The sequence below is a fragment of the Mobula birostris genome, chromosome 15 (assembly GCF_030028105.1).
Source record: "Mobula birostris isolate sMobBir1 chromosome 15, sMobBir1.hap1, whole genome shotgun sequence".
Taxonomy (NCBI): Eukaryota; Metazoa; Chordata; class Chondrichthyes; order Myliobatiformes; family Myliobatidae; genus Mobula; species Mobula birostris.
In genome coordinates this window covers 48,607,304-48,634,205 of record NC_092384.1, presented here as the reverse complement: position 1 = coordinate 48,634,205, position 26,902 = coordinate 48,607,304, and the positions used below count along the sequence as shown (strand labels likewise).

The window sequence follows — 26,902 nt, the reverse complement described above, 5'->3', positions numbered from 1 at the left end:
AACATTTTGATTAACAAACATTACAGGATGTTGACATTACTTTGTTTATTCTTGTCAATGGATCTGGAGGATTTTCTATCTTTGGTATTTATTTTTCCAGTGCCTTGAGTTACCTGTTGCAAGTGGTCAGAATCACTCAGATGGATAAGGATCATTGCTACCCAAAAGATTATGAACATGTGCAGCATCAAAACTAATCAATAAGATTTAAGACCTTGGCCTTAATGCCTCCTTGTACAATTGGAGCCTTGATTTCCTTGCTTGCATGGAGATTAAAAATCTGGCTGAGTGGTGCCATAACAACAATCTCTTACTCAATGTCAGTGAGACCAAGGAGCTGATTATTGACTTTGACAGGAGAAAACCAGAGGTTCATGTGACAGTTTTCATCAGAGGATCAGAGGTGGAGAGGGTCAGCAACTTTAAATTCCTTCGTGTTTTTGGAGAACGTATCCTGGACCCAGCACTTGTGCAATTATGAAGAAAGCACAGCAACGCCTCTACTTCCTTAGGAGTTTGCAAAGATTCAGCATTACAGCTAAAATTTTGACAAACATCTCTACATGTGTAGTGGCGAGTATATTGACTGGCTGCATCACAGCCTGGTATGGAACACCAATGCCCTTGAATGGAAAATCCTACGAAAAGTAGGGGATATAGTCCATCACAGGTAAAGCCCTCCCCACCATTGAACATATCTGCATGAAACATTGTTGCAGGAACACAGCATCCATCATCAGGGACTTACATCACCCAGGACATGCCCTCTTATCGCTGCTGCCATCAGGAAGAAGGTACAGGAGCATCAGGACTCAGAACACCAGGTTCAAGAACAGTTATTACCCCTCAACCATCAGGCTCTTGAACCCAATGGGATAACTTCACTCAACTTCACTTGCCCCATCCTTGAATTTTTCCCACAACCTATGGACTCACTTTCAAGGACTCTTCATCTCATGTTCTCAACATTTATTGCTCATTTATTATTATTTCTTTCGTTTCGTATTTGCACAAGTTGTTATGGTTATTATTCTATTAGGAGTTATTGAGTATGCCCAAAAGAAAATGAATCTCACAGTTGTATATGGTGACATAAATGTACTTTGAACTTTGAGCTCTTGATCTTCGAACACTTTCTAAAATAGCTAAAAACTGCACAGCCGCACGGAGATGTGGAATACGGTAAATCCCAAGAACCCTTTCCATTAATTGTCTACGACAGTTCAAGGCAATTTTAATTGCAATATTACTAATCACCACAGTTATCCAGAATCTCACCTTTATTAATCTTTCTTTGCTTAAGGCTATGTATAATAGTGCTCCCAATGAGATTATTACTTCAATGTTTCTTAAGTTAAAAACAGAAAGAGCTGAATAACTCCACCAACTACGTAGCATGAATGTAAAGAGGACAGCACTAATATGTCAGATTGGTGATCTTTTGTTAGAACTGCAAAATGTTACAGAAGAACAGCCTATAAAGAGAAGAAAACCAAGGAAAAGGGAAGAGAAAGAAAAAGGTACTGCTGAGACAGAGGCTGTAAGATGACTAAATGACAAAAGTGATTATTTGTGAAAGATGGGTCAAACCACAGAGGATATGCAAATCCTCATAGTAGAGGAGGGGGACATGTGGTAAAGCAGGAAATACAGAAAGCTACAGTGAACCGATCGTATTATAGAACTAAAAAAGCAAGTGACACCAGAAAGCAGATCTCTGAAAACTATAGCTGTGCAGGTTCACCCCAAACACTTGCTCATAAGAGTTATTACATTTCTAAAAATAAGGGAACCATCCTTTACCAGATGTTTTCCATGTAAAACAGTTCTATCAAACGTGCCCATCAGCAGTGCTGGATTCCTATCAACTGCTGTCTGTCACACTCCTCTAACACTGTGATCTTTAAATGGCATCACTTCATTCTGAATGCCAACTTCAGTTCAAGTCCTCTTTACTGAAATAAAACTAAAGATTCACCAGAAGGAATGAGGAGAAAATTGCATTTAGAATCTACATTAAGGACCAGAACACAGATCCTGAGAGACATGATCCATTTAAGAGCTGGACCTATGGTACAACAGTTAGTTAGAATGTACACATTTAAAGAACAGAAAGAAAATCCTTTTCCAGGTAGCAGTTCACTTGCAGGTGGTCAGTAGTATTTAATACTAATCTGACTTTCTTGTTTTTTGTATGCCTGTGATATTGCTGCAAGTACGTTTTTTTCTTGCACCTACATATGACAATAAACTCAGTTTTGTATACAGTTGATACATTTCACATTATTTTTAGAATGCATGCAATTGTACATTCTCTCATTTTGGTGATGATTACAAAATAAAATTCCAATTGTTATGTAATTTTTCAAATTAATCTGACACCCACCCTTATGGCCTGAATGAAGTTGAAGCTTCAGTGGGAAGCTTGATATTGTGCATTCATCTTAATGTTAATCATGAAATGCTTCAAATTTCATTTCTAGCAGGATACTCCAAAATGCTTGGTTAATTAATCTTCAAATATCAGATGTCACCAAATGGTATCTATTGAATACCATAAAAATTTCTGGACCACTGCACCAAATGGAACTAATGGTACTAATAAGATGGTGTTTGTTGCAATACTTTGTGGCATATTAAATGATGTTAAAATCCCGATGCCTTGTATTATGAAGGAAACTATTGCAATGAAGATCTGAATTAGATAAACAGATAATTTTATTTTCAAAGTACCTTTCCTATACAGTCTTCATAAAGTGAAGACAGTCAGAAAAGGGAAAGGGAACAGGCAGAGCCTGCAGAGTACCCGTGGTCATTCCCCTCAATAATAAGCATACTGTTTTGGATACTATTGGTGGACAGACAACCTGCTGGGGAGAACCATCGTGACTGAGTCTCTGGCACTGAGTCTGGCTCTGTGGCTCAGAAGGGAAGTGGGAGAAGAGGAACTTAGTAGTGATAGGGGATTCCAAAATTATAGGAGCAGAAGACAGATTCTGTGGATGAGAAAGAGACACCCAGATGGTAAGTTGCCTCCCAGGTGGCAGGGTCAGGGATGTCTCCGATTGGGTCCACGGCATTCTAAAAGGGGAGGGTTAACAGCCTGAAGTCACGGTACATATGTGTAACAATGACATAGGTATGAAAAGGGAGGAAGTCCTGAAGAGAGAATATAGGGAGTTAGGCAGAAGGCTGAAAAGCAGGACCTAGATTGCTGCCTGTGTCATATGCCAGTGAGGGTAAGAATAAGATGATTTGGCAGAGGAATGTGCAGCTGAAGAGGGGTATGGGGCCAGGTTTCAGATTTCTCATTCATTATGGCTCTTCTGAGGAAGGTATGACCTGTAAAAAAAAAGGACAGGTTACACTTGGACCCAAAGGGGACTAATATCCTAACTGGCAGGTTTGCTAGAGTTGTTTGGGAGGGATTAAACTACTTTGCAGATGGATAGGAACTGATACGATGGGGTTGAGGATGGGTTGGTTGGTTGGCATACAAGTAGGTGGAGTGTGTAGTGAGACTGTGAGGAAGGACAGGCAAATGATAGGGCAAAAATTGTAGTCAGTGGGATGAGTTAAAGTGTAAAAGGGGGCCAAGATCAAAAAGAGTGATGAACACTGGACTGAAGTTGTTATAGTTAAATGCACACAGTATATGGAATGTAGCACAGTTAAAGACTGGCAGGTATGATATAGTGGGTATCTCTGAGTCATGGCAGAAAGCTTATAGTTGGGAGCTTAACATCCAACAACACACATTGCATGCAAAAGACAGGCAGGTAGGGAGAGGTGGTGGGGTGGCTCTGTTGTTTGAAAATGAAATCAAATCTTAAGAAAGAGGTGACACAGGGTCATAAAATGTAGAGTCTTGTGGGTGTAGAGATAAGAAACTGCAGGACTAAAAAGACCCTGATGGGAGTTATATACAGGCCTCCAAACAGTAGCCAGGAAGTGGGCAACAAAGACAATGTTGCGATAATCATGGGGGATTTCAATATGCAGGTAGATTGAGGAAATCCATTGGATGCTGGATACCGAGAGAGGGAATTTGTGGAATGCCTAACAAATGGCTTTTTAGAACAGCTTGTGATTGAGCTTACTAGGAGAATGGCAATTCTGGAGTGGGTGTTACATAATGACACAGATTTGATCAGGAAGCTTAAGGTAAGGGAACATAATATGATAGAATTGATCCTACAGTTTGAGAAGGAGAAGCTAAAATTGAATGAATCAATATTACAGTGCAGTAAAAGGAATTAGAGGAATGAGAGAGAAGCTGGTCAAAGTTTATTGGAAGGGGACACTAGTAGGGATGATGGCAGAACAGCCATCAGTTGTTTATGGGAGGAAATTCCGAAGGCAGGGAAAGATACAGCCAAAAAATGAGTATTTCTAAGGGAGGTTGACGCAACCACGGCTGACAAGGGAAGTCAAAGACAGCATAAAAACAAAAGCGAGGGCATATAATAAAACAAAAGTTAGTTGAAAGGTAGAGGATTAGGAAGCTTTCAAAAACCAACAGAAGGCAACTAAAACCCCCATAAGGAAATAAAAGTTGAAATATGAAGGTAAACTAGCCAATAATATAAAAGAAAATATAAAAAGTATTTTCCCAATATACAAGTAAAAGAGAGATGAGAGTGGACATTGGACTGCTGGAAAATGATGCTAGAGGTAGTAATGGGGGACAAAGAAATGGTGGACAAGCTTTAAGTATTTTGCGTCAGTCTTCACTGTGGAAAACATGAGCAGAATACCAGAAATGCGAGAGCGTCAGGGGACAGAAGTGAGTGTCGTTGCTATTATTAAGGAGAAGGTGCTTGGGAAGCTGAGAAGTCTGAAGGTAGACAAGTCATCTGGAGCAAATGGACTACATCCCAGGGTTCTGAAAGAAGTAGCTGAAGAGATTGTGGAGGCATTAGCAATAATCATTGAAGAATCACCAAATTTTGGAATGACTCTAGGGCTGGAAAATTCTAAATGTCACTCCACTCTTTAAGAAGGAATGGAGGCAGAAAGAAGAAAATTATAGGCCAGTTAGCCTGACTTCACTTCAGTGGTTGGAAAGATGTTGGAGATTATTATTAAGGATGAGGTTTCAGGATACTTGGATTCACATGATAAAATAGGCCAAAGCCCGCATGGTTTTCTAAAAGGGAAATCTTGCCTGACCAAGTGGTTGTTTTTTTTGGAGGAAATAACAGGTAGTATAAACAAAGTAGAGTCAGTAGATGGTGTTTACTTGGATTTTCTGAAGACCTTTGACAAGGTGCTACGGAATAAAGGGGGCCTTTTTCTGTTTGACTACCTGTGATTATTGGTATGCTACAGAAGTTGGTGTTGGGGCTGCTTCTTTTCACGTTGCATGTCAATGATTTGGATGAAGGAATTGATGGCTTTGTGGCCAAGTTCATGGATGCTACAAAGATAGGTGGAAAGGCAGGTAGTGTTGAGGAAGCAGGGTATCTGCAGAAGGATTTTGGCAGGTAGGGGGAATGGGCAAAGAAGTGGCAGATGGAATATAAATGTAGGGAAGCGCATGGTCCTGCATTTTGGCAGAAGGAATAAAGGCGTGAACAACTTTGGAAATGCGGAGAAAATTCAACAATCAGAGGTGCAGAGGGACTTGGGAGTCCATGTGCAGGATTCCCTAAAGGTTAACTTGTAGGTTGAGTCGGCAGTAAAGAAGGTAAATGCGGTCAGCATTTATTTCAAGAGGACTAGAATACAAAAGCAAGGGTACAATGCTGAGACTTTATAAAGCACTGACCAGACCATACGTGGGAGTATTGAGAACAATTTTGCATCCCTTATCTAGGAAAGGATATGCTGGCATTGGAGACAGTCCATGGGAGGTTCACAAAAATGATCCCAGGAATGAAACGTTTAATATGTGAGGAGCGTTTGATGGCTCTGGGCTTGTACTTGTTGGAGTTCAGAAGAATGGGCGTGGGGAATCTCATTGAAACCGATTTAATACTGAAAGATCCAGATAGAGCGAATGTGGAGAGGACATTTCCAAAAGTGCAGGGGTCCAGGACCAGATGGCACAGCCTTAGAATGGAAGGACACAGATGAGAGAAACATTTCTTTATCCAGACGGTGGTGAATCTGTGGAATTCATTGCCACAGACGGCCATGCAAACCAAGTCATTAGGTGTATTTAAGGTAGAGGTTGATAGGTTCTTGATTAATCAGAGAATTAAATGCTACAGGGAGAAGGCAGGAGAATGGGGTTGAGAAGGATAATAAATCAGCCATGATGGAATGGCAGAGCAGACATGATGGGCCAAATTGCCTAATTCTGCTTCTAGGTCTCGTGGTCTTAAAATATTGAAGTTAATGATAAGTATCTCAACTCTTAACAACTTTACTTCCATTTGGGACTTTTTCATATTCTTTACACATACTTTTATTGTAACAACAACAAGTTCAACAAGAAACATAATTTTATAAAATAGTTTAAAAGGCACAAAGGAATACAAATTGAGAAAATGTTTCCAGTTTATTCAAAAGAAAAATCAAAAGGCTCATGTGAATTCTACATTTCACCCTTTGTTCTCCAGTAAAATTAATATCTCAGGTTGATTATCATAACCATACCATCTGTGACTTTGCTAATATTCCTATCACAATTACTCTTTTTCCATGCCTTTATTTAAAAGATGAGCACTCAGGAAATAAGTAACAATCTTACAGTATCCTTTTGGAACAAGTTGTGCAACAATACTAATGTGCTTTCAATCAGAAAAACAGGTAGGTGACTAGTATGTTCAGTTTCCCAGTTTATTTGAATGGCTTGCAACCAAAATCCTGGGGTGTAACATGCACATAAACCAGCATGTACCAATCCAGAAACCTGCATTATGCATGCATAATGTACTGTACAAACTGCTCTGAAAGTAAATTAAAGACTTACACAACAAACGATTTCTTCACAAATTAGAAAAAAACCACACAACATATTCATCTGCAATAAAAATCTGTTCCAGTTCACTACTTTTTGACCTTGTAATCTTCTCAGAGCAATTTCAACATCAGATTTCATGAGTTTTTTTGAAGCATTGTGAAACAATACAGGAGCTATTATACTACTTGGTACATAAAGGAGATAGAGACACAGAATTATTGAGAGATGGAAATACAGAAAATTATTGATCTGAGAATTTAAAGGGGACTGGCAGATGTTAATCTACCAGGGCAATTGTCTAGAAGCCTGTGCTTTTAATTCAGAAACAAGTTTAAGCTCACCATGGAAGCTAAATAATTTAAAATCAAAACATTAAATATGGGCACATGGCCAAGTGGTTAAGGCATTTGACTAGCGATCTGAAGGTCGTGAGTTTGAGCCTCAACCGAGGCAGCATGTTGTGTCCTTGAGCAAGGCACTTAACCACAGTGCTCTGCGACGACACTGGTGCCAAGCTGTATTGGCCCTTGCCCTTCACTTGGACAACATTGGTGTCGTGGAGAGGGGAGACTTGCAGCATGGGCTACTGCCAGTCTTCCATACAACCTTGCCCAGGCCTGCGCCCTGGAGAGTGAAGACTTTCCAGGTGCAGATCCATAGTCTCGGAAGACTAACGGATGCCTTAAATAAAATTCAGAAGCACAGCTGATTGGCAAACTATCAGATTGTCTCAAAAACTATCCAGCTCATTTAACTTCATCCAGCGAAAATATTTATTTACTAAAGTAAGAATGTGTTTGCAGCACCCACTAGAATGTAAACAAATAACTGTTCTGCACTAATGTCTAATAATGTATTGATTGAATTATGGAGGAAAAGATTTCAAGCATATTTGAGAGTATACACTTGATTCCAGTTCCCATAAGGGAGGGAGCTCTGCAAGATATAATCGAAGTGAATGAGATATAGGATATCCTAGTTAGAGCCTACCTAACTCAGGAATAAAGGAGGAGGTCAAGATGCCATTTAAGATGATAAGAGTTAATTAAAGGAAAACTAATATCAGTAAAATCAGGAGGGCTTTTTTCCCAACAAAATTGATTCAAAGACTATAAGGCAGAAATATAATAGCACCATTAAACATAAAAAGGATAGTTCGGATACAATATAAAAAGAATCCAACAAGTAGAAAAGGAAGGGAAGCCAAAGCCAAAGATTCACGGATGAAGAATTTGGAAAAGCATGAAGGCAGGCTGAATATATAAAAAAACACAAGAGTAGGAAATTGAAGAGATTGAACAAAATTAGATTCAAGCACCTTCTAAAAGCACGTGAACAGTTGATAGAGGACCAATAGATCGTAATGGAGGAAAAAAACATGGTTTAGTATTTTGCATTGATTTTATTGAATGGTGGAGCAGGCGCAACAGGCCAGATGGCCTATTCTTGCTCCTATTACTTCTGTTCATGTATCAGTGATTGCTATGGAAGAGGATTTGCTGAAGTCTGAAGGCAGGTAACTACAAGCTGGTTTGCATAATGTCTTTCATCAGAAAAATGATTAAAGCTATCATTAAAGAGGAAACATCAAGTCATCTGGACAGAAATCATTCTATCAGGCAGAAGCAGCATGAATTCAGGATGGGCAAGCAAGTTCAACAATCTTATTAGAGTTCATTGAGAATATAATGAGCACAGTAGGTAGAAGGTAACAGATAGCTGCTGTTTACAGGTTGAGTAGCCCTTACCTGAAATTCCAAAATCCTAAACTTTTTTGAGCTCTGACATGTAACAAATGGAAAATTCTTCAAGGCACTGGGAAGGTTCACAGGCAATGTGTAGGCTTCTGTGCACCACAGGCAGTTCTAAGAAGTGACCTTACATATGTAATGAACAGAAGTTAATGAAAATAGAAGAACAATGTATAATCAAAGAATGAAGATCTTGACCACGTATTGAAAGAGTGGATTCGTCAACATCATTGAAAACATACACCGTTTCACTGTCTGCAGAGAGATATAGACGGTTAAGTGAGTGGGCAAGGGTTTGGCGAATGGAGTACTATGCTGGTAAATGAAAGGTCATCTACTTGGGAAGGAAAAATAGCATAATCAGATCAGTATTTAAATAGTGAAAGATTGCAGTATGCTGTTGTGCAGAGTCACTTGGAGGGCTTGTACATGAATCACAGGAGGTTGGCCTGCAGGTGCATTGGGTCATCAAGAATGCAAATAGAACACTGGCCCTCACTATTGAATTTAAGAGCAGGGAGGATATGTGGATTGGTGAGGCTATGCATGGAGTACTACATGCAGTTCTAGTTTTCTTACTTGAGAGGATTACTTCTAGACGTGGTGTAGAGGAAATTCACTGGGTAGATTCTGCAGATGAAGGGATTAGCCTATGAGGAGAGATTGAGTTGATGGAATTCAAAAGAATGAGAGGAGATCTTACAGAAATTATGAAAGGGACAGATAAGATAAAGGCAGGAGAGTTGTTTCCACTGACATATGAGACTAAAACTAAGGGTCATTGTCTCAAAATTCAGGGAGAAGACCAAATGGCAAAGCATACTTGGTGGGCCTACTGGCCTACTCCTGCTCCTATTGCTTGTTCACTCAACAAGAAGAAAAACGGAACACAGAGAGATAAAAGAAAATACAAAGCCGCATTGGAGGTGTTAATAGGTCACCCATTCAGATGAGATTCATCATTGGTTGCAGAAGAATGTAAAAATGGAAATTGTAGAGTTTTTGGCCATGGTCTCTCTAGAATTCTTAGATATAGTGTTAGTTCCAAAGGGCTGGAAGCATTCAAATGTGCATCCTCACCTTACAAAAAGGACAAATAAATTTTGTCAGTGAACCTGTTACTCACCAGAAAACATTAATTTTAACCTAATTATTGTTTCTTAATTACAATATGAACCAGCATAATCTTGAACCAAGAACAAACTATCCGATGCATGGTTTCATCCCGAAAGGCTGTCAATTCCTTTCCTCCCACAGATGCAGTTCAACCCACTGAATTCCACCAGCAAATTGTCTGTTGCTCAAGGACAAACTGTGTTTGATGAACTTGACTGAGCTACTTGATAAAATAATACAGTGGACTGAGGGCAGTGCAGCTCATTTTATTTTCCCGCATCATTTATTTTACGCACATACATTCCTAATTACCTGTGAACCACTGGCTCGGTAGACCATTCCTGAAGGCTGAAGGCAGAAGGCAGATAGACACAACAGGCCTATGTCTCACTACACATTATGGGTCGGGTGACACAAAGACCAGACCGAGTACAGATTGTATTTTCTTCCCTAAAGGAAATCAGTGAAGATGATGGACTTTTAAACAATAACTTTATTGTCTTAACAGATAAACCTTCCAGTCTAAATGTAATTGAATTTTAAATTTCCAGCAACCTTAAGATGATATGAATGTAAACTCCAAATTATTTGTCTAGGTCTCTGTATAGCTGATCTAGTAAGTTATGATGACTAGATTAATAAGATTAAAAAGTAGAACTGTTTTTTTTAAGATGCATAAACAAGATTGTGGTAAATTTCTCACTACTCCTAGGGCCATTTCTGTATTATATAATCATTAATTTTTTTTCACCATTGGTTAGTAATTTCAATTTGGGAACTACTAGGCACTATTTTGATGTTTTCCTAGAACACAAACTTAAAAATATTGCTAATAGTGAAGGAAAAAAAAGCCATTGGAATGGATGGGAACATGTCAGCTGAGATCTAACCGAAGAAAACATGGTGGATACAGGAATTCTGAAATAAAAAAATAGGTTGAACCCATGAACACTATCTCACTTTTTAAAAAATTGTTTCTGTTCTTGCACTACTATTTTTAATTTAACAATTTTATATATATATATACACACACATACACACACACAGTGTGATTTTTTTCTCTATACTATCATGTATTTCATGTACTGCTGCCGCTGTTAACAAATTTCACGACATATGCCAGTGATATTAAACCTCACTCTGAGGCAAGGTTTTAGAAATATTCAAATCAGACAAAACCCATGAAGAGAGAAACAGGTTTGATGGTTCAGGTCAGATATCCCATTAGAATTCGAGAAAGGTGAGGAAAAGGCTAGGCCTGAAGGGCAATGGCATATCTTTAATAGTTACGTTCCCATATTCCAGATACAACATTAGGAACAACAATTCCATATAATTAACATTTTCAACAATATTAATTTGAGACATCCGGCATTCATAGTAGTTTCCTCTGGCAAATTTGGACAATAATTCTGAATTCCTCACTGACTCCTCCTAAAAACTGACCATTTGTTCTCTTAGCTAATGTTCTCACCATCTGTTAAAATAAGCATCATCACTGCTCTCACATTGAATCACACCAGCATTTCATTCAAAGTTGACTTCTCAGGTTGCCAAGCATACATCAAATCTTTCACCAATTCTAATAGACTTGCAGCATTAACTATTTTCCACTCTCCACAGAGTTTGATTTACCTACTTTGTCCAGTCAGTATTTTAAATTTTTAATTCAGATTTCCAGCATCTGCAGCTGTTCGTTTTTGTGCAACCCCACGTTATCCACTGATTTTCATGTCTTTTGAAAAATATAGTTGCCCTTTGCAAGTTATATCAGATATTGAAAACAAGCTATCTCCATTAAAATAGTATTCTTGGTATTAAGGTCAATGGCTCATCCAGGATTGAATATCAGACAAGCTGTCTTACGATATTATAGGAATCACCAGAGACAATTGATGATAAATGGTTTTAGTAATTTGTGTATGTTGCCTTCTACATCTCTTTGCACTACCCAAGATCTTATTTTTATGTAATTTTAAAATACCCAAAGTCATACAAAAACTGGAAATTAGAAGCGTGAATCTATAATCCAGTTACCTTAAAAAGTGTCATTGAGAAAATCTCAGAAGCTATTAGGGCACTTGACAAATTCAGGTAAAATCAACATGGTCACATGAAAAGGAAATCATGTTTAACCCACTTATTGGATTTTATTGATGAAAAGACAGATGCTGTGGATAAAGAGGAGCAAATGAACATATTACAACATATTTAACTTTCTAGATAACATTTGATGAGATGCCACAAAGATTATTGTGGAAAATGAAAGCTCATAATATTATAGGCCACATTTCGGTAAGGCAAGCCATTAGGCTGACTAACAGGAAACAGTAGGTAAAATTGAATTTTTTTCCACTGGTTGACAAGATGTCCAAGATACCACAGGCATTGGTATTGTAGCCCCAGCTTCTTACAGCATATACAAATTACATGAATGATAGTACCAAAGATATGGTCGCTATATTTGGTGATGATGTGAAGATAAATTGTGAAGAGAACATAAGGAGGCTACAGATATACCAATGGGTTAAATGATCTTGTAAATTAAGTATAATGAGAAAAAAATTATGAAATTGTCCTTTTTTCGCAGAACAAAAATGAAGCCATATATTCGCTCCATAGCGAGATATTGCCGAGCTCCAAGATGCAGACACCTCCAGGGGCACAAGTTTGCAAGGGCTAATTTGGAAGTACAGCAAATCATTACACAAACTAGAAGAATATTATTGTTTGTTTCAGGGGAAATTAATTCTAAAGTAGGGATGCTAAGCTTCAAATTAAATAGAAACCTGATGACGTCACAGCTGGAATATTGCGTACAGCACTGGTCTTTTTATTTAAAGGAAGATGCAAATTTGTTGGAAGTTCACAGAAAGTTTTCTAGACTGACACCTAGAATAAGTAGCTTGTTGAATGAGGAGAGATTGAACAAGCTAGCCTATCTACTGAAGTTTAGGAGAGTGAAAGATAACTTGACTGAAATGAGTAAGATCATGAAAAGTCTTGAGAGGGTACATGCAAAAAAATGGAGTGATAGAATATAGAAACAGGGTTTAATTTAAAAATAAGGGGTTTACCTTATAACCCTGAGATAGGACAACAAAAATTCTGAGGGTTGAGACTTTGAAACTCCTCCTCAAAGGGCAGTGGAAGCAGAATCTTAATATTTTTAAGGGAGGTAGAATCTTGTTATGTGACAGGGCGAAAGGTTACGCAGGATTAGAGTAGTAATGATTTTACCAAATGGTGGAGCGGGGCAATAGCTAATCCAGCTCCTAACTTTTAGCTCACTTATCCTTCCAAGAATTAAATGATGTGATTTGTGCTTCACCTTGCTACATTTCATCCACTCACTTCATCTTAGTCCCACTGAAAGCTCTGCTCCCATCTTCTTGACTTAATGTTGCTCCTTTCACATAACTCAAATTTTTACAATCTGCCTCTTCTCTTCAGAAAATGTTTCAATCCAAGTCAGAAGATTACCTTGAATTCTGAATATACTTAGTATTATGTAATTTTCAGTGTGGAACCTCAGCTCATGCCTTCTGGAACCCTCGCAGGTAAGATTCACAGACACACTCTGAATTGCTGTCATCTTCTACTGAAAAGGATTAATCAGAGTCATTTGAGTGTTCTGGGAACAACATATAATTGTTAAGTGCTCAGGCAAACTCTCCATGAATTGAGTTAAAAGGATAAATTGTTAATGGAGGGGTTCAGATTGGTATAGATGTAAACAGGTACAGGGCTTTATGAATGAAACTCAGATGACTGAGGACTTGGCTGCCAATGGTGGACTAGGGAGAGATTTGCATGTGGCAGAAGTCAAATCATGTATTTTGGAATGACAAGCTTTAAAAGTGGACGCTACAGCAATACGATAAAAAACCATGAAAATTTAAACTTTAGACCACAAAACTCAAAGCTGATGTAAGTTAGCAAGATGTAAGAAGAAGTATGAGAATTGCATTGGAACAAGGTGGCTTACAAGGAGCAGAGATGAAAGCCATAATGAGTGGTATAGAATTGTTGTCTATTGTGCAGATCGATCCATGGTTGTGGTCATTAAGTAAATGCCACAGGTCAACAAGTTGGTAAGGAAGGGCAAGGGGTTTAGGAAGCAGTGAGATTAAAAGACAAGAACAGTATGTGGAGGTAGAGATTGAGATGACTACAAAGGCAAACAGCAAAATTCTCAGTTGGGAACTAACATGTTACAAGGAGTTAAATTAATTTAATAATCTTGCCAATATCCCTTTTGCTCGCAAAGGAAGCGTCACTGCCTGACTTTTGTAAAAGCATTGTCAGATCAGAATAGATAAAAACAATTAAGTGATACAAGATGTTTTTGCATCAAGATCCAATAAATAGCAGTAGGATGGAATTTCAGCCTCTCAGAGACGATTCTCCATGCTGATTTTTAGGAGGGCAACAACCCTCAGGCTACTTCTCCATAATGCCACTGTATTCTGAAGAAGAATTGCAAACACTAAGAGATCAAAAATTTGCCATTTCAATTACATTTTTTGCAGGGATAAAGGCAAACACTAGCAAAAAGTAACAAAAATCTGTAAGGGCTTTTAACAAATGCTGCAACATCCAAGTCATGTAAATGAAAAAAAAGGACATATTTTGATGTTCCCAAATTCTGCTATTGCTTTCCACCTGCTAAGTGCTATCCTTCTTGCTGAACGTAACAGATCTTCATTTTACTGTTGTAAATTTTAAAACGTACAGCATGAGGAAATCCATTAATTGCAACTGAAAAAACCTAACCGCTCTAAACCAATGGCTTAGAGGCAAAGCTGAGCTGAAAATCGCAAGCGCAAGAGATTCTGCAGGTGCTGGAAATCCAGAGCAACGCACACAAAATGCTGGAGGAGCTCAGGTCAGGCAGCATCAATGGAGATGAATAAACTGTGACGTTTCAGGCCAATTACGCTCACTACAAGGAAGAGAAGAGTGGAAAAAATTGCAAAGACGTATCCTCTGTCAAATTAAAAGATTTACGTACAAATACTCCATATTAAAATAAATGTAGAAAGCAGATCAAATCCAATCTCCAGATTTCTTCCTCACAATTCGAAAGACATCAATGGTTGATAGAACTGATTAAAATAAAGCTTCAGTGTTATTCAATAATACTAAAATAACAAAAGCATCATTAATTCAGTACATATGATTAATTGTATCTTATAAGTGGGATGTAAATTAAACATACTATTCTGCCAAATTTAATAGCAACAGTCATTTCACTTTTCTATTTATTTATTGCCCCTGGTCCAAAAATACTAATACAGTTCAAAGTAAAATTTACTATCAGAGTACATACATGTCACTATCTACAACCATAAAAAATATGGATTATTTTGCTTCAAAGAATGGACAGGCAGTTCAAACCAGTAACTGGTCACTTATTCAGATGACATTGGGAACAATACAAAGTCTCAAAGTGATTCCTGGTTTCATATCAATGGCATAGACTTATTGAAAATGAATTTAAATATGTGCTGAATTTTACAATTCTTTATATTTGAGCAATATATGCAGTCTAATAAGCTAGCAACCTTTTATCTTGTGTGAATTGATATTTCCCCTTGTGAAGAGTGTGAAAAAGTGGCTTGTAGATAAAACCTTTTCTTGAAACAAAATGTATCTTCTGCACCTGTTTTAATTTATGCTTCACAAAGAACATTATTTTGAAGAAGTGTTTTTAAAATGAACTATTTCAAGTGATGTTATTCTGTATTATAAACAATTTGAGGTATAAAACCAAAAATAAATAATATACAACTTTTTTTTTAAAAAAAGCAAGTGTCCTGTTATGTTATGTTAAGCGGAACTCTGGATCTCTCAATTTAAAGCCCGACATATATCAAATGACTCATTTAAAAGCTAACATTAGGTGTGTTCAGTTTACTTGTACCTTCAGAGACTGCAGATAATTTTAATATTGCACTGGTGTGCATCATTGATAATGGGTAGAAACGCTGTTAGACTTTGCCAATCCAATACCTATCTCTAATTAGTAACTGTCTGTATCATGATAAGGCAAACTCAGTTTGACCTTTCCATCACGTATCTATAGCAACCCAGCCATTTAGTTTATTTTTTAACTGATTAAAGAGCAAATAGAAGGAAGATCCTTAAATAGATATGCTGATTTACACATTTTGATCAGAATAAATGTTTCTTCCGAGACTTGTTTGATTCAATAATGTTAGAGGGCTATTGTTGAGAGGAGCCCTGAGAAAACCAGTGATTAAGATGCAGAGTAGCTTAGTTTCAAATACCTAGTCCTTCTGCCAAGTCCATATCCTATCTAATGAGGGTGTAGTTACTTAACATTCATCACCAGTGAACTCTGTAACTTTATCAGCTTACAAGCATGGCGCCATTGCAAGGGCAGGCCATTTTCAGTTCTCAGATAGTACAGATAAAAGTGTGATAGATTACAATAGATTGTTTCACTTGAGAATATGTGGCTTCCAGAACACACAATATAACTCCCATCAGTTGTTTCAGAGAGAGAAACTGAATGACAAAAGACAACGTAAGGAATATGTGACATAAAAAAGCAGGTAAGAACGGATGTATCAAACTACAAAGAACAACTCAAATATTAAATTAAAACTGCAAGGATTAAAAGAAGCAGGGGACTTCCCTATTCATAATAAAATCTGTAAATGGAGAAGGAAAGCAGAAGAGGGAAAGAAAATGCAAAGAGGAATGAATGTAAATTAACCAGCTACAGGAAAACACAAGCTAAAGAATAATCACCAAAAAACAAGTTTCACTGCATTGATAGTACTTCATAAATCGGGTCAGCAAACCTTGCTATATCAATACTAAACAAAAATGTGAAAGAATATGAAAGAAACTCCTAACAGCACAAGTTAAATAGTAATTATAATTTCTTAATTTAACTTGCACCAGAAAACTTTAGGATATATCTTATTCATTGTTTGATAATAGCCTTTTTTTCATGGAGTATTTTGTTTCAGACTTTTTACAGTGGGAAACTGTACAGATGATGAATATTTTGTCAGGCTGAATACTATGTCAGAACACCTGCTATACTGACTATGTTACATTTATGAACTGCCTTATTCAATCATAAATCAATTATCCCCCCAGTTTAGTTTATGTTGCAGTGGAGAGCTAGGAAGTTAATTTAAGAAGTCAGTATTTTGAAACAAAGAACATGGCAAATCTGTAATGTACAACAACAATACAATATGGGCTGCTTACTCAATAGAGGCACACATTAGAAAGTCATAAATTAATAGCAAACGAAAGTTGGCTTTTGAAGAACAGAAACTTGACTCTTTGAAAGAGGATGATGGGAAGGTGGTAGTTGGCGGGAGGGGAAGTGAGTAGGTCAAAACTATCACTAGTAGCTCTCGTAAGATATTGTCCTAATATTGTGTCTTCAAAAGTAAACTATGGTCTCCACGATTTGGCAATTCAAGTCAAGCACTGCTGAAACTATACACATTTTCTGCGTCCATGGTGCAAGACAGAAACAGTATCTGTTGTTTGTGAAATCCCAAATGCAACCCTGCAATTGACCACATTCTTGTGCTCAGCTTTACAGCAAGTTTCTGTCTTGGGACGATTTGTTAGGCACTGGCCTTTCAGTGTGTACCTATCTATCTGTTTCCTTATCTTCCATGGCAGAGTTTGGAAAAGTTTTCTAGAGTTCATGACTTATGAACACTAGGAAAGATGGGATGCTCTGAAACCTGTTATTGTCTCATTTTTTAAACAGTTTTATCTAGTCTCACTTAAATGGAACTGAAACCCCATGAATGCATCGAAGAGTACAATTCCAAAGGGCCAACTGGGAAATGTGAACTAATACAGCATCCACTACCATTTAAGTAGAAATTTTCCTTCAGTTATTGGCTTAGTCTTGTGTCTACTGGTGATGTCACAGCGATTACTAGGTTGAAATCACTAACATTGAACACAATATTTCAGAGTAAACTATGTGAATGTATTTATTCTGAAAATAAAGCTCAAATTTAATCTTATTGAGAAGTAACATCACAATGACTGCTGAAGTGGAAGAATACAACAGCTGCAGAATAGAGCACTCTGTAACTGAGACAGAGAATCTTTTGTTGTCAACTACTTCTATTAAACTTGCCCTAGGAGTGCAACAGTGCACTGCAACAATTATAGAAAGATTTAGCTCCCAATACTGAATCGTACTTAGAGCCTAAGCCTCTATCATGTCTGTAAATGCTTTATTTTAAACTAATAATTGAAATACAGCACAGTATTCCATCCCCTTAGTCAAAATAGCAATCTGTTTTGATTTAGTATGTTAACTGGATGAACATAAGAAAGGACATTCAAGAAAAGAATTCAGAAGAATTCCTTCTTCTCCAGCCGTTTGCCTTTTCTACTCATCATCTCTCAGGTTCTTACTTCATTCCCCCCCCCCCACCCACCTAGCATCACCAGTCACTTTCTAGCTTGTCCTCCCTCCCCTCCCACCACCTGCTTATTCTAGCAACTTCTCCCTTCCTTTCCAGTCCTGATGAAGGGTCTCGGCCTGAAACATCGGCTGTTTATTTATTTCCACAGATGCTGCTGGACCTGCTGTGTTCCTCCAGCATTTTCTGTGTGTTGCTCTGGATGTCCAGCATTTGTCAGATCTCGTGTTCAGGAACAGCAGTGGGTCACACGGCCTTTCAGCACACCATTTTGTGAAATTATTGCTGATCCGAACATCCGCCTCAAATCCTCTTTCTTCCTCTGATTCCTGCAAGGCACTGTACCTCCTTTTCCCAAAGAAACTTCTCTCAGCCCGTGAGATGTTAATGATTTGGCATTGCTAGTCCTCTGACTTAAAAAGATTCATTATCCATAGAGAAGAACATCACCAGCATTTCAGCCTTAAATGGACACACCTTTATAAGGTGAAGCATTTTATGAGTACTAATGAGTACTAATGAGGCTAAGACATCCACCACAAATGTTAGGATCCTAGGGAGTATTGAGAAACAGAGGGACCTCGGTCTATGGTTAAGAACACGCCTTCACTTTCAGGATGTTGAGGAAAATAGCTTGGAGGTTTTGCTTCAACATGGTTTGGATCTTCGTTGAAATAGTGAAAGCATTTCTGGTTACTATAGGAAAGATGTAACAGTGCTGGAAAGAGTGCAAAGGAGAGTCGCCATGATATTGCCGCGAAGGAACTTCTCAGTTATGAGGGAAGTGGAGCAGAGGACTTTAAGAGTGGACAAGATTGAGATACGCTAAATTATGAGGTAAATGGGGGGGGGGGGGGGGAGTTGACAGCAGGAATTTTTCCCGAAATAAGAGGTAGATAAAACTAGAAGACATAGGGTAAAGGGCATAGAACGGATCTAAGGGGTACTCAGAGGACGGTGGGTGCCTGAGAAAATGGTGGAAGCTGAGTTGAGAATGCACTTAAATGCCCAGATGAGCACTTCGATCAACTCAGTATGGAAAGGCATGGACCAATTGATGGAAGGTAGGATTAATGCAAATGGGTACCCACATGGTGGACCAAAAAACTTGTTTCCATGCCTTATGACTGTAACCTTTACCCCAAGATCGTCCTCAATGCACCTCCACTATAAAACCTCTTCAGAAATCATATACAATTTTAGTAAGATCCCCCTACCTCATGTCTTTCTAACCTACAAACAATATAGCCCATGCTACTCAATTGTTCCACACAGGCCTTAATCCAAGGAGATTTGGTACGTAGCCAAAGCAAATGTCTACAGAGGCACCGTGGAGAGCATTCTGACTGGTTGCATCACTGTCGAGTGGAGGATTGTAAGAGGCTTCAGAAAGTCGTAGCCTTAGCCAGCTTGGTCACAGGCACATGCCCACTCACCATCAAAGCAGTGCTTCAAGAACACAGCATCCATCATGAAGGATCCACACCATCTGAGACATGCCCTCTTCTCATTATTACATCAGGGAGGAGATACAGGAGCTTGAAGACCCAAACCCGACATTCTAGGAACAGCTTCATCCCCTCTGCTGACAGATTTCTGAGCCATCTATGAACCCCTGACACTACACACTATTCCTCTTTTGTACTATTTTTATTGTATCTTTGTTAGTCCTGCATTGTACCATGGTCACTAAACAAATTCCATGAGTTATATCAGTGACAATAAACCACTCAATCACATGAACCTTCACAGCACTTTCTCGAGTACAGAGGCCCAAGCTGCACACAGTAAACCATGTGCAATCTCACCAAAGCACCGTCACAGTTGCAGGAAGAACTCCCTACTTGCGAAGTCATTACTTCTTATAAGAAGTGGCAATAATGAACGTACCTTCCACATTACTCATGGTACTGCCATGCACACCTTCTGGTGCTCTTACACACAAATACTAAGATCTCTATGAGCATCAACATTCATATTTCATCTCACTGGTTACACACAAGGTACAATCTATCCCTATCAATGACCTTATTCTGCTTTCTCCGTTAACTAATTGTCTTTCCAAGCTAAAACATAACTCTCAAATCATATGAAATAACTCCTTCTGTACCAGTTTATTGACTGTCTTTGCAAATTCAAATATAATGTACTTGTTCCTTTTTAACCACCTCGTTAGTTATATCATCAAGAATTAATATATCTTTCAAAACGGTTGTTTTCATAAAACCATATTGTTTTAGCCTCATTGCATTATGATTTTCTAGGAGGTGCTGCAACAACCTCCCAAAAACAGATAATTAGGCCAAATCCAAACACACACGAATGTGCCAACATAATTATGCTGCTTCCTCTATAGTGAACCATCTAGTTTCTAACAGTTCCATTATAATCCTGAACTACTCAGATAGTGACAGACCTTTGTCAGGAAATACAAAAATACACATTACTATTGAATAAAGGTGGACATCCCTCCATCAAAATTAATTTTAAAATAAAAATTATAATGTTGACCAGAACGGAAAGGTACACAGAGACAATATCATGCAAAATCCCAGAATCCATCTAGCATCCTACCCATTTAATTTTATTCCTATTACCAAACAATTCCAACAAGTGGATGTATAACCTAACTTGTACTGTAAATTTTTATTTTGTGCTTTCAGTAAGTCAGTGGTAACAGTGGTGACATTACTGAAATCATGCCCAAAGTGAATTGAAAAAGACTTGCTATGAAATCATCCAAATCATCCTACAAGAGACAAATCAGAGATGATTTGCTGGTTTTCTAGAAATGCTCATGACACTGTAAAATAGCATTACTCTTTTTTGCCCCCCCAATTTTTTTTTTGTTTTTAATCAAAACATTATAACATCACATCAGTTAATTAAGTCCCATTTTGTTTCTATACCATAATAAAGAAAATTCTGGATATTTTATTCTGAGTCATTTTTGGAGGAAAGACAACCAGGAATACAAAAGGAAGACTCCTCTTTTGACCATGAACAACACCCTGAAAGGCAGGAGACAGATACAGCCTGAGAAACAAGTTTCAAGTAGGAAAACAGAGTTCTCAGCACACAGGAGGTAGTAGCACTCAGCTCATGAATTTGAAAATACAAGTGGGAAATCACTTAATAATGCTACATGGAAAAATAAGACCTCACAAATGTATCAGGTTTCCATCAATCAGGAAGCCAAACTCTTCCAGTCTCTGAACCGGACACATCACTAAAACAGTCTAAAAAAAACTTACTTGTTTCGTTAAGGAAGAAATATTTGATGAAAAAAATGTCCTCATCATGATTATTCTGAAGAATTCCAAACCCTTAATTCTCTCTTTTTTTAAAGCTCTCATTCAATTAACATTTTCAGTACAAAATTAATAGTTTTTTCAAAAACACAAAAGGCATTGGAAGACTGTGTGCTCATTCTCCTGTGGACAGGCAGTCAATCATGCTGTATCTTATTGCAAGAACATTCACCTTGTTTGCTCAAACCCAATTTGAAAAATTTAATTTTATGTAAAAAAAAGATTAAAAAAATGTTATCATCAGGCAATGAATAATCCAGGCAGTTTTTTCTCCCTGGCATTTTGGTGGAGTGTGATAAGGCTAAAAACAACAGGCTGCTCAGTAAAGTGAAAAAAAGATAGATAACATTGATATGCACTCCTACACAAAACAGTCCAACACTTATCTTTGCTTTTTATCACAGTTTTTTTTTCACACAACCGGACTGGAAGCTCCTTTAATAAAACACATTGAGAGGAAAAAAATAGATGTGAAGTTTTAACTCTCCCCCTTTTTTAAAAAAAAGAAACATAATTTATCAAGGTATTATCGAGAAATCCAGACACCCTAATCAGCTCCCATGAAGTCAGTATTTCCATTCTTATCTACTGGAGGAGTGGAAATGGAGAAGTGATTGTCAGAGCTGTGCAGATTACTGGAGCGGAATGCTAATGGAGGACAAGGCTCGACCATTGGTCGCTTAGTACTTGCTATCTGTACCATTATCAAAGTTTATCAAGGCAACCATCGCTTCATAGTAATGGGGCCAGTTCAACTTTCTGCATTATCATATAGCAAACCTGCCCATGAGGCCTACACTAAGAGTGTGTTATGCAGCTTAGAGTACAAGAGAAGGGAAAAGCAATGATGGTAAAGGCAACAAAGTGTGGAAATAGAGAGGTCTGTATAGACAAAGAGAGGAAGAGAGAAATATATAGAACCCATTCTCCCTAACAATAACATAAAAGTATAATTAAAAAGAGCTGTGCTTGAAGTAAAGGAGAAACAAAAGGATAAAAGGTAACACTTGAAATGCATTGAAGAGAATGTTACAATGCCAGTTAGGGAAAGCAATGAGGCAAAAAAAGAAAAAATGAAAATTAAAGAAAATCAAGGACAGCAACCAAATACCCTGCAACCTTTGATAACAGACCACAGAAAGAAATGAAGCAAAAAGAACAAAGCAATAGGAAATGGGGGTTAAAAAACTAAAAAGACACATTGTAGAATTATGAAGAATGTATGATCTCAAGTACATTACATTCTTTGCTTTCACAATGTAGCTGATACAAGATATTCTTATATTAAAACAAAGTTTACAAGGTGAATATTAAAATACTTTCCAAATGATAAATGGGAACTTTAGTTATTATTAAATTATTTTCACAGAAGGACGCAGTTAAAAGCAAGTATATTCCCCAACTATAACACTTGGTACTTAGCAAACTAAAACCTTATCAATAGTGCACTAATAAGCATAATAATTTTACCAGGTAGCATTTAGCATTATCCTTGCAATAACAGAGAATAACTGTATTTCACACATGGGTCTTTAAGATATAGAAGGCAATATGCATTCAAAAAAATATATGCACAAGCAGCTGAGAATATTAAACAAACGTTCATCAACTTCTGTTTGGCCAGTGTCTGTTATTTTAAAAATCTGGGGGACAATTGGCAACTGTTTCAATAATCTGTGGTTAACAGACATTTTTACAAATTAGCACCAATCTATGTTTCTATAGATATCATTCATTTTCACTTTCATTTAACCTGAACAATATATAACTACACTAATTTTACGTGTGATTTTTTAAAGAAGTTGTCAGATTGTTTTAGTACAAGCCCCTTAGATCACATGTGCATAGAAATCTGTAACATAAATTCAGACTGACGTCCAATAAAGAGTAAAATTTCTTTTGCTTCCCAGAACAACCATTTCTTTCTACAGTAACATCTTGTATATCTGGTATTTGTGAATACATAATTATAATGCAACTGGTAAAAAAATGAATTTTAAGTTATTTTTTTAAATATGTAAAAATACGACTTTAGTTACATCGATACACAAGGACAGTGCAGTTGTTGGCCGATTAGCAGCGACAACCTTTTTGAAAATTTGGATTATATGTCATGGTGAGTAGTCATTCATTTGAGTTATTTGTGCTGCGGTTTATACTAATACTATTTAGTCTTAAAATATATTAGTGCAGTGTCAAACATAACAGCAATTTATTTAATGGTTTTTGCATTGAATTCAAGGGTATGGTTAAGAGCAATGTATTTTTTTTAGCAATTCTCATGCAACTGGTGTATTCCTCACAGATGCCGGATGGCTGAGAAAATACTTTAATTAGATTATAACACTTTAGTTAATTGTAGCATTCCCTGGCATCAGCTAGACTACAAGCTGCTCAAATCCAGCTCAAAGGTAACTTCATCAGACAAACAGAATATTAATCATAAAAAGCATGATATACATTTTCATTGAGTAGGGCAACACCAACAATCAAGCCTCGAAGCTCTACAAACTGTTATGAATCCTTTCAAATAACATGGTCAACTTGTGTCACGTGGCTAAAACAATGCTGCACTCTGCATGGAGACATGGGGAAAATGTGGCAGCTGAATTTTAACACTGAGAGATATGAAGTGTTGCAGTTTGATAGGAAGAATGAGAAACAAGATCAACCAAAGAGGGTGCAATTTCAAAATTGGTAGAAGAACAGAAATCTGTGTGCTCATAGGCATGTTCCATTGAGAACATCAAGTCAAGTTGAGAAAGTTGTTAAGGACCTGAGTTTTATAGAAGGGCAGTGATGATGGAACTTTGTAAAACAATGTTTCAATCATAACTGGAATATTGCACCAATAATGAGTGCTGCACTTCATGAAAGAAAATGTATTAATAATTTAAACTGGCTCTAAGTAGGGAAGACTTAAGTTATGTGTACAGAATGGAAAAGTTGGGTTGTTCTCCTTGGTAAAGAGAAGACTGCAAGGAGATCCATTAAAGATAGTTAAACTTATTAAGTGTATTAACAAAGTATACAGAGAGAAACTTCCCACTGGCAGTAAAGTCCAGACTTGGGGTATAGAACTGTGCACTAGATTTCAACATCAGTCTCTCCAAGGGTACAGGAAATGAAGGTGACTGGCAAAAGGACCAAAAAGGAGATGAGGGATTTTTTAAAGAGCTTAGAATGAACTGCTAGGGGTAGACGTTGGTGCCGATTTAATTGTAGCACTCAAAAAGGCACTTGGAAAGTATCTGAAAGGAATGAATTTAGATGTCTATGGGGAAAGGTGCTAGTTAATTGTTCTTACAGAGCTGGTACTAACTCAACAGGCCGAACGGCCTATTTCACATGTTCTGATCATTCTGTAAAACAACTGTCACACTGTTTTAAAACTCAAAATGGTAATCAAGTTAAAAACGTGTCTAATACATCGAAATCTTACTCATTCCGAACATTAATTGATCCGTTTTTTTATCTTCATCGCAACTATTTTTGTTGAAACGTTCTCCTGTCGATTTATTCCAATCCCGAATTAGTACATCGGTTACCAGCTAAATGCAAATACAGTTCGTACATTTTGGAAACTTATTTTTGCTACACGTAATGTTGATGACTACCAAGCAATTTTTGAAGAAAATTTAATTTACAGTACCTGAGACGTGGGCAATCCCATCCAAATGACCTGCTACATTAAACATTGCTTCAGAAAAGTATGTTCTGTTACAGCAAAGCTTCAGAACCCAAGTTATTTATCTTTCATAAAGTAAATTTCTTAATAAATTGCCAACGTTACGTAATATCCTACATCTATTTTCCCATATCGCTACATCAAAACAACTTCTTTCTTTAAAAGAAATAACCGGCACATGGATCCTAACAGCAGTAAACCAGTCTTATAGTCAAAGGTGTACAGTACTTAAGAAAATACCAAGTGAAAAATTGGAGTTTCGACTAATTCCAGGTGGTACAATATTTTTTTAAAAACTGAGACATTTGTATGTCTTTCCTCCCACCACTCCAATGAGCTCTCTATTTTAGATTTAAAGGAATCAATGGCATTAATAGCTTAACGATGGAATCGATTACATCAGCAGTCTTGTTTTCTCGCGTTTATATTTCTTTGTATTTGTATAACCGTCCCACTCGGTACCTCTCCAGTCTGGTTCGAACTGATAAGAACTGTTATCGCACTTGGCAATCTATATCAGGACCTAGATCAAGCCTCCGGCTTATCGTGTTTTCTCATCACCCAGTCTACAGTCAAACAAGCTCCACTTTTGTTCTATGTTTCCTCTACCAGAGAAAAAAGTCGTCATCAGTTTTTTTAAAAAAAACAGTTGAAAAGAAATGAAATTAAAATCATATTTAAAAATAAGAAAACTTAGTGTCATAATCTGGTGCTTGTTACTGCGATATATAAAAATATACTTGATAAGTAAATGTGCCTAATTATTTTTAGCTTGTATTAAGCAGGCATTGGTTCTCTATCGAGGTCGACTATTAAAAATATCCCGTGTTTCCTACTTCATATCTGAATTATGAACACCTGCCTGTAAACGAATGGTTTTAAAGCTCGGAAGGGAGACGGCAAGGCGTTGTTATAGTTGACAGACAGCGAGAGAGTTTGTAAAGTGATCAGAAGAGCAGAATCGAAGCAACAAACTCACGTTTAATCTGCCGGGGGTTACTCTGTTTCCTCCTAGACATTGTGGCTGTCGGTCGCCGTGGGAAGGGGAGGGGGGATTTACGGGTGGTCAACTGTGGCGTGCTTTCGTAGCATGGTATCTTCGCAGAACACAGGCTGAGTACGGAACTCAGTGACCAGAGCCGAGACAACCCGCTAAGAAACGTCCCATTCACAAGCACCGCGCTATTATCCAGCCAGCACTCACCCGATACACTGTATCCAATCCGACGTCTGACGTCATGCCGCACACGACAACCATGGCAACCCGGCAGCATTGGCCCGTACGTCAGTGCGCACCAATGTAAATAAAATTGGCCGCCTCACGCTCTGCACCTGGGTTCCCTCGCGGAAGCAAAGCTGGTGTTGAGAAGTGCGCGAGTAGCGCAGATGCTCGGTAAATCATTGACCTGTGTATTGTTTAAACATATTTTCCAGGTAGGCCAAATTTCACAGAGTCTATTACATGATGACGTATCACTCTTCACTTGGATGTTTGATGTTAAATATAAATCTGTATCACAGTTAAATCGGTGACGGGGGGTCTCACTGAACTCCCATCGAAGAGATTTAAACTTCTTCAGATAAGCACAAGAAGCTGGGGATTTGCTGCTGCACTGTGAAGTCTCGAAGAATCTCTTGTGTTTATGATTACTGTAGGTTTCGATGCACATGTGACAAATAAA

The 26,902-nt window shown here is 37.7% G+C and overlaps 1 protein-coding gene across 2 annotated transcripts in view; it reads right to left on the bottom strand.

The window, feature by feature from the left end:
* zfpm1 (zinc finger protein, FOG family member 1) overlaps nt 1–26,439 on the bottom strand; it is a 215,345-nt gene extending 188,906 nt beyond the window's left edge. For both annotated transcript variants that reach the window (XM_072279737.1, XM_072279739.1), the window contains exon 1: nt 26,200–26,439. In XM_072279737.1, the coding sequence (XP_072135838.1) occupies nt 26,200–26,239 (40 nt within the window). In that variant the 5' untranslated portion in view covers nt 26,240–26,439. The remainder of the gene's footprint in view (nt 1–26,199) is intronic.
* Between the last annotated feature and the right edge of the window lie 463 nt (nt 26,440–26,902).